The sequence below is a fragment of the Eurytemora carolleeae genome, unplaced genomic scaffold (genome assembly GCF_000591075.1).
Source record: "Eurytemora carolleeae unplaced genomic scaffold, Eaff_2.0 scaffold323, whole genome shotgun sequence".
In the NCBI taxonomy this organism is placed as follows: domain Eukaryota; kingdom Metazoa; phylum Arthropoda; class Copepoda; order Calanoida; family Temoridae; genus Eurytemora; species Eurytemora carolleeae.
This window is the reverse complement of record NW_019396331.1, coordinates 9,641-18,319: the sequence shown is the minus strand read 5'-3', so window position 1 is coordinate 18,319 and position 8,679 is coordinate 9,641. Positions and strand designations below refer to the sequence as shown.

General features: G+C 31.9%; 1 protein-coding gene across 1 annotated transcript; it reads right to left on the bottom strand.

The window, feature by feature from the left end:
• Nucleotides 1-399: 399 nt before the first annotated feature.
• Nucleotides 400-8,148, bottom strand: LOC111701082 (probable chitinase 10). The gene is made up of 7 exons (XM_023472226.1): nucleotides 8,061-8,148; nucleotides 6,816-6,906; nucleotides 5,215-5,312; nucleotides 3,888-3,997; nucleotides 3,254-3,394; nucleotides 821-980; nucleotides 400-525 (listed from the first exon to the last, which is right to left on the bottom strand). Exons 1-7 carry the CDS (start codon nucleotides 8,061-8,063, stop codon nucleotides 439-441), a joined length of 690 nt encoding a protein of 229 aa, XP_023327994.1. The 5' UTR covers nucleotides 8,064-8,148; the 3' UTR covers nucleotides 400-438.
• Nucleotides 8,149-8,679: the final 531 nt, after the last annotated feature.

Genomic DNA, 8,679 nt, shown 5'->3' with positions numbered 1-8,679 from the left:
ATTTCTATCGAATTCTAAAATTTTTTAAAGATTGAATTACAGAATCACACTTGTAATAAGAAAATTCGCAATTTTCAGTTTTGGTCTCATTTTTAGGAAAAAGTTGTTTTTCAGTGGCTCCTCAGGTTTCAACTGAACATTGTGTATTAGAATATACTAAAAAGAAAGAAACTAGTGGACGTGAAGAACTTTTCTTTAAAAATTAGACCAGAACTAAAAATTTCGAATTTTCTGTTTAGAATTTTGCAATTTTCTGTAATTCAATCTGTATAAAATTTTAAAATTTGATAGAAATAATATATATACACATTTTTGCTTTTCTGAACATTTTCTTCCTTCCAAGAGAGAGAACACCCACTCCTTCACTTTTTAAGTTCTATGTTTTGCAATGGGCAATTCTACGCAGCAACCATTTAAAATTTATTATGGGGCTGAATCTCAATGACAAGTACAATCATATGGCCAAACACATTGGTCCACATCTTCATCAAACTGCAGAGTAGGCTGGCAAAGAATCACTTTTCCCTTAAAAATAAAAGAGAATTAATTTTATCTTTAAATTTTTTGTCAAAGAAAAAAAACTTGAAGCAAATCTTATTTCTATTTTTAAAATGTTGAAATTGGTTTCCTATTCAATGTTAATGTCAATGTTAATGTTAATTGATGTTAATTTTGAAATTTATAGACGGAGAAATATTTGTTGCATACCCCGGAAAAACAAATCAAACCTTGTTAAGCTAAAAATTAAAAATATTGGAGGATTTTAAGAAATATTCGGTTTTTAATCTTTTTATGTTAATTTGAATTCTTAAGTACTTACCACTCCTTGCCAGCATTTGCAAAACCTATCTAGACAGCATCCCATTGCAAAATCGCCATCTCCTTTGCAGAACGGAGTGCAGAAAATGTCTGGGTCTTCAGTAGTACTGGTTGAAGGAACAGAAGCATGGCAATGTTTATCGCAATCATCACAGATAAGTCTAAAATACGGTGATGACAACATTGCTTTCTCACAGCTGACATATAGTGCTGATAATTGTTTTGGTTCTCTTTTTAAATTTTCCAACACTCCAAAACTGTATTCGGTTAAACTTTGCGTTAGTTTTGCATATACTTTCTCTCACGGTCATATATTTTTAATAAAATTATTTTAACATCATTTATTTTAACCGAAACAATCAACAACACTTCTTACTTTTAAGCAAAGTGTTCAAATCCTGTCAAATATTTAGATAAATATCTAGGACTTATGGGGTGTCCCACTAAACATGACAGCTGGTAAATAGTTTAGAATGTCTTCTTCCATACTTTGTGAAGTTGTATAATACCAAAGACAATAATAAAAATATTATATACGAGTCATTTTATAGTAAAATTCTTTTCAAAGTAAAGTATATTTCGAAACAAAATAAACTGCACAAAGCCTTAAATATCTAATACAGTGTATGGAAGACGATATTAAAAACTATTTACCAACAGTCGTGTTTCGTGGGACACCTTGTACAGTGTACAATGTACATGCAGTCAATGACGCTCTTCTTTGTAACAATCCAGGTTCAGATAAACAAAACTCGTAAACCAAGTGAAACTGTTGATAAAAGTGAAATATTCTTATATAAATTGAATGGCGTAAAGTCCGATAATGTTAAAAATACTAAAACAAGCTGGAATTTGTAAGATAAAAATGTCATGTTTAACATGTGTTCACAAGTTGAATTCTGTTCAAATGACGTGGATGGGATTACCTAAAGCTGGCGTGAGAAGTTTTCAAAATATAAAACAAACATTTCAAAATTCAGTAGCTTGCAATCATATTATATATTTGACCATACAATGAGTTACCTGGGGACAATATATTGAAGCCGTCACTCAATGTTTATTTAAACCATTTTTTTTTTTTATACCATTTATTTATTTATTTATACCATTTATTTATTTATTTATTTATTATACCATTTGTTATCTTCTGTGCCAAATCAATGATTAAAAGTTAAAGGGAGTGTTCGCCAGGGGCGGATACAGGATTTAAGTGAGGGGGGGGGGCCAAATTTTTTAGGAACAAAAAAATTCATAATTAGGAACAAAAAATCGCGGCGCAGGCGAAAATTTTTTTTTGACTTAAAAGACTCAAAAAGAGTCAAAATTAATGACTAAAGACTAAAAAACTAGATTTTTAACTTTTCACACATTATAGTTTATTAAGACAGATATTTTTCCTGTTTTGCACTAGGGGTTCTTTCCCTTAAGCATGCTATTGAGAAGCTATTCTGAAAATAGGAACAAAAAATTCTAAATTCAGGGGGGGGGCCTCCGCCCCTCCCTGAATCTGTTAGGGGGGCAAATGTCCCCCCGCCCCTGGTGTTCGCGAAAAATGAAAGGGGGTATAGGCTTAATGCGATAAAAAAGCGCTTTTGATCGCTACTAATCTAACTTCTATCTGTTAATTTTCAAACAAATCATTCAGATATTACAACCTATAGTCATCGATTATATTTCGCCACATTTGTATATAGTTTATATTTTATAGTATTTTTGATTTCGTTTTTTTAAAGACATTTCTCTGGCGTTGGATTTTCGAACATTCCTGGAAAATATGAAAATGTCGTCTTCATTATCAAAAATCCTCGAAACAGGAATAACAGTAACTATAAGATCATAAAAAAAGAAAATATTATGAAATATCAACTAAATACGAATGCATCGAAAAATTATCGATGATTATCGGTTGTAATAGCTGAATGATTTGTTTGGAATTAAATTGATTTTTTTACGATCTGAGTTATATGTTGCAACTTTCTGTATTGTATTGACGTTACGTTCTTCGATAAAGTCTGTTTTAACAATTTGCTCCTTAAAGACGCAACAGATAAAAGTAAGATTAGCAGCGATCAAAAGCGACCAATTTTCGCATTAAGCTTATACCCCCTTTCATTTTTCCCGAACACTACCTTTAAGACATTAAAAGACTTTATTCAAGACTGAAGACTTAATTTAACAGTATGTTATATTGTTTGAGTGTTTCAACTTTCAGTCTCATCCTTTGTGGGTAACCGTGTATTATTAGATAACAATGGTAATACTGCTTTTCCCCTATCCTTATTCCTCACAATCTACTATGCCTGGGAAATTTGAATGTTTAGGGTTGCAAGTTAGAAACGTAAACCCAAACACCAGGGCGTTGCAACATTTCAAATTCGACCCGGTCTTGAAAATTGATGCACACGTTTCCTAGTTCTCTAGATTTATTAATTACCTATCCTTGCAGTCAACTCTGTCTGGGAAATCACACCATTTGTTCTGTTCATCAAACACATAATCTTCATCACACGTCTGCTCAATACCAACCCCATCTTCCACATTCCAATACTGCCTGCAGTTATACGGATCCGCATATCTGAAATTTATCAATTAAGAATATGCCAAAAGACAATCAAATACGTTTCTTATTAATTAAAATTTCTTGCTAATTGTGGAAATACCTAAAAACGAACTAGGGAACCCAACTTTGCCTGGAAGCGGAAACTAAGTTTTCCTTATGAAAGTTAGCCTACTTAAATACAATTTTTAAACTAAGGTATAGAACATTCCTGTGGTTCTCCCGAGTTAGGAGTTCCATAATCAAAAATCGAAAAAAAAATCGGTCCAGGGGTTTTCTTATAGTCAGATATACAGGGTCACCTACAAAGGATGAGACTGTAAAGACGACCGGAAGCTCAACTTAAAATTTAATGATGTATTCTGCCTTTGATTTAGTGATCTTATGGCTTAAATTAAATGAATTGGTTTAAGTTACAGGGAATCATGAGCATAAAACACAGACCATAACAATTCCGTACAGTCGTCTCTGAAGTATCATCCTTTGTGGGTAACCCTATTTAAAAACTTACAATCCGTCTGGATGCCCCTGCCAGCTGATTTCATGTCCACATCCACAATCCACCTTATCCTCATCCTCGCACATCTGGAGATCCTCGTCAAATAGGAATCCGTCATCGCACTAAATTAGAACTTTTCTCATCGATTTATTACATATACTTTGCTTGGGTGTCTGTTTGTTTGTTTGTATGGGTGTTTGTTTGTTTGTTTGCAACCTACAAAGTTTGAACAGATCGGGCCAAAATTTTGTTGTACCACAGGGAAGGTTTATGGATAAAAAGAATTAAAAAAATTCCTCTAAAAAATTTTATTTTCATAATATTTAGAAAATCCACGAAAAAATATTTTAAAATTTGGGATTCATATTGTTTTATAAGGTAAATAAAGAGAAAATATTTACAATTGAAATAGAAAGCCTAGAATTTAAATAATTTGAAAAAATTTGAAAAATTACAGTGATTGCCAGAAAGCTTTGAAATGAATGGCGTCTTTTTGTAATTGCATTTTTGCTACTAATGAATTTCTAATAATGTTTAGAGCAATTTTTTGTTCTCTAGTTGTCATTTTTGTTTTCGAAAATCAATCATTCATAAACATAACACTTTGTTCATAAACTTTAAAATAAGAAAAAATTTTAAATTCACAGTTTTAATTGAAAAGTATGATCATTGTTAAAGGCTGTGTTCACGAAAATGAAAGAGTGGTATAAGCTGAATCCGAATCAAATTCGGATACGATCGCTATAAATTTTACTTTAACCTATTAGTGAATATATTAATATGAAAATGGTTGGTGTCGATTACGCTGCTAGAAGCGAAGAAATAAAACTCTCGGATTTACAAAAGTATGATTGAAGGATGCGATCTGTATATAAGTTGGACAATTCAATTTTTGGAAATATAGTATTTATTATTAAAAATCCGCAAAATTGGATTAAATATTTTTTTAAGTTGCACTCGCGTCCAAAAAATTACATAAAAATATTAAGTTACAGGGTTACCCACAAAGGATGAGACTGTAAAGATTACTTAAATCTTTTAAGATATACGATCCTAAGGTTAATTTAAGTCTTTTCGCTCTCACAAAATCTTCAAATGGGTGATTCAGTTATTTGGCAAAGAAGTCACAATTTTATATAGTTGCGTGAATATGAGGAAACAGACAGTATAAATTTCGCACAGTCGTCTCTGAAGTCTCATTCTTTGTGGGTAACCCTGTAAATTAAAGGTATTCGATTGAATAACAGAATAAAATTCAATAATAAAAGCCTATACCCCCTTTCATTTTTCAAAGCTACACAAATAAAATATGATTTTTAATTTGACGAAAGATATTTACAGAAACTTTCTGTGCACAGCCGTTTATACACTGCCAGAAGTCTGAGCATGAGTCAGGATCAGGATATACACTAAACTTCCCTTCTTCACATTTTCCTCCTGAACAATATTTCGTTTAAAGGGACTGTAGACGTAATTTCAATAGTATAGAGTGGCATATCCTTATTATACAACGATACTCTTACAAGCTTTGTTTGATTAAGTATGAATTATTTGGATATATATATATATATATATATATATATTCTGCAAAAGTGACTTGAGCATTGCTTACAGTGCGAATTCTGGTAAACTCTCGAACAGGAAGACGACTTTATGACATGATTAAATTTTAATAGTGAAATGAACATGAGTCTACACACAGACCCATTTCCATTAAACAATGATTTGAAAAGTTACCAATAAAACTGTTCGCTTTGTAAAGACATAAAATACACTTAATTATTGTTTTATGTCGTCTTCCTATTTCAAAGTTTTCTGGTTCAGATACAATGGAGAACTTATCAAGCTAGAAACCGAAGTTATCTGCTACATTTTGATGAGATTAAGGTTTCAAGGGAACTATTGTAAATCGAGCATGTCCCTGTTAAAATGGAGGGTTACATGAAATTACAACTACAGTCTATTTATAGAGAGTGTTAGAAATTCAAAACAATCTTTGAAATCTAAAATTGTCTTTTTTTATTTTCTAAGAAGGCAGAAATTGAAAGTGGACCCCTTTCCAAGGCGTATACGGGGGGGGGGGGGGGGGCAATGTAGAAATGTAGGCCTAGTAAAAATTTTACCTCTGAAAACTAAAAAATTGTGTTTGCCCTTAAATAAGCCATTTATAAGGGTGGCGGCCTGGCGGGGGGAAAATAATTTTTTTACTCTAAAGTGCCCGGCGTTGTCCGTGAAATAAAAAAAAAAATTGAAAACAAATTTAATTTTTTTAGCCATAGATGTTACCCCATTCAGGGTTTCCCTTAAAATGTTCAACCGGATTGGTCCTACCGTTTGGCCAACTACAGCTAACATACATACAGATATATAAATGAGCAAAGAGCTTTACTACAGAACGTCCCATATCATATTAGATTATCTCTAAGCTTTAACGCCAAAATAAACATATAATATTCAAAAAACATAGCATTTCCAACAAGAATATTTTTATATTAGCCTTATTCTATTTTTCAAAATGATTTATTCTTCTTAAGTTTTCTGATTAGTCCCGGAAATTGTAATTTAGACCCATTGACGATCTAATATGATATGGGACACCCCTGTATATAATATTATTCTTTAATAAATAAACCCTGATCCTACAACTTACCTCCAGGTAGGTCTGGACTGCAAGGATTTAATGAACAAACCCTGATCCTACAACTTACCTCCTGGTAGATCTGGACTGCAAGGATTTAATGAATAAGCCCTGATCCTACAACTTACCTCCAGGTAGGTCTGGACTACAAGGATTTAATGAACAAACCCTGATCCTACAACTTACCTCCTGGTAGATCTGGACTGCAAGGATTTAATGAATAAGCCCTGATCCTACAACTTACCTCCTGGTAGATCTGGACTGCAAGGATTTAATGAACAAGCCCTGATCCTACAACTTACCTCCAGGTAGGTCTGGACTGCAAGGATATAATGAGTTTGAGAAACCAACCAGAGAAACAAGAACAAGACTTAAACTCTTCATTGATGACATCTAAATATATAAAGTTCTAATATATGTTTGTCTGTCTGAATGTTTGATCATAACTCAGGAACCCCATGACTGATTTGCCACAAATTTTGATTAGAGAGCTTGGGAGAACCAGGGTAATGGTCATACTTGGTTCTAAGGTTGAGTTGGTCTACTAACTACTTTAAAAGGAAAAAATAGCTAAAACGCGTTAAAACTGTTGAAATTATTTCAACAGTGGCTAATTAAATATGCTATCTTGAGAAAAATTTGATTGAGTTTTGCCCAAATAAATTTTTTGAAAAAGATTTATCAATTCCAGTGGCGTAAATAAGGGGGGTTATTGGGGTTATTTACCCCCCCCCCCTAGAATCCTGGGGGTAAATACCCCCCCCCCTAGAATCCTGGATTGAATATCTTACAAATTTGCACGAAAATAATTTAAATGTGCAGATACTTCAGATATTTCAGATTTTAAGTCAACATATTCCAAATGATTCTAAATTCTAAAGTAATAGTCAATGTCATTACAATTAGATGTTTTTTTGATGATGTCAATAGATTTTTACTTCTAAATAATGTCATTTCCATATTAGATTTTTTTAAGATTTTAACATGCTACATTGACGACAAGAAAATTTTAAAAATTGAAATTAGAATATAAACAAAGACAATATTTTTTTCAAAGTTTTGCAGAGTAGCTTTTATAAAGATTTACAAAATGTAACATCTTTTTCCACTTAGAGTATTTTTATCTTACTTAAAATAAAGTCAGTTCTTTTACAGATCTTTGTAGTTTATGTAAAATGAATGACTATAATGAAGGATATAAAACAAGGTGAAAGCTGAAAGGTATGAAATGAAGCCTTTATTTGATGGAGTTTGTAAATGCCAAAATAAGTGGAAAATGCAAATCATTCTCTGACCACTCAAAGGTATGGATGGCATGATAGTTTCAGTAGAAGTACATATTTCCATTAACTGTTTAGCGCCGATTTAAAGATNAAAATCCTTATTTACGCCCCTGATCAAATCTGTAAAAAAATTGTAATTTTTAGTCTTAATTCAAAAATAGCCTTTTATTATTTCTGGGATTTCTAGAAAATTGTGTTTATATTTCCTACTGCTAATTTAGACAAATTGATTTAGTTTTTCAACAAAGAAAAATAAATATTTACCATGTTGCTGTATTAATTAGTCTAATAAAACTGATTTGAATATGAGCTTTCTTCATCTTAAATAATTTCTTTATCAGAAGACCTGAAGCAGCGTGCCTTGTTAATCCTATCTAAGCTGTTTAGCGCTACTTGTAAAGTATTTTAATCCAAGGAATTTATATTCAATGGCAAATATAAAAATTTCGTCTTTAACATTTTTTGAATACTTCAGTCCTTTACAAATTGGTATTTTCATGTCATTTCATCTACACAGAATTTAAATTGTCATTTTTTAAAAGTTGAAATTTGCTTTTTTCTGTATGAAACGGATAAATTTCTTTCGATGTGCTGGGGGTGGGGGTATGTTTTCATTCATACCCCTGAATTGTGGTTGATAATAAATATACTTTTGATTACGAAAACATAGAGTTAGAAAGAGAGAATGTGCGTCAGTATTAATTCTTTTATTAACAAAATCTTTATCAGCAGAGGTACATTATTACATTAGCACATTATTAGGGTGAGGGGGGGGGAGGGAGAGTATTAATCTTAGCTTTTTTACCTGCATCACGTTCCTGTAGTATATTTCAAAGTAACTGCAAATGTAAAATAATTATTTGCAGATTTTCAGGAGAAAAAA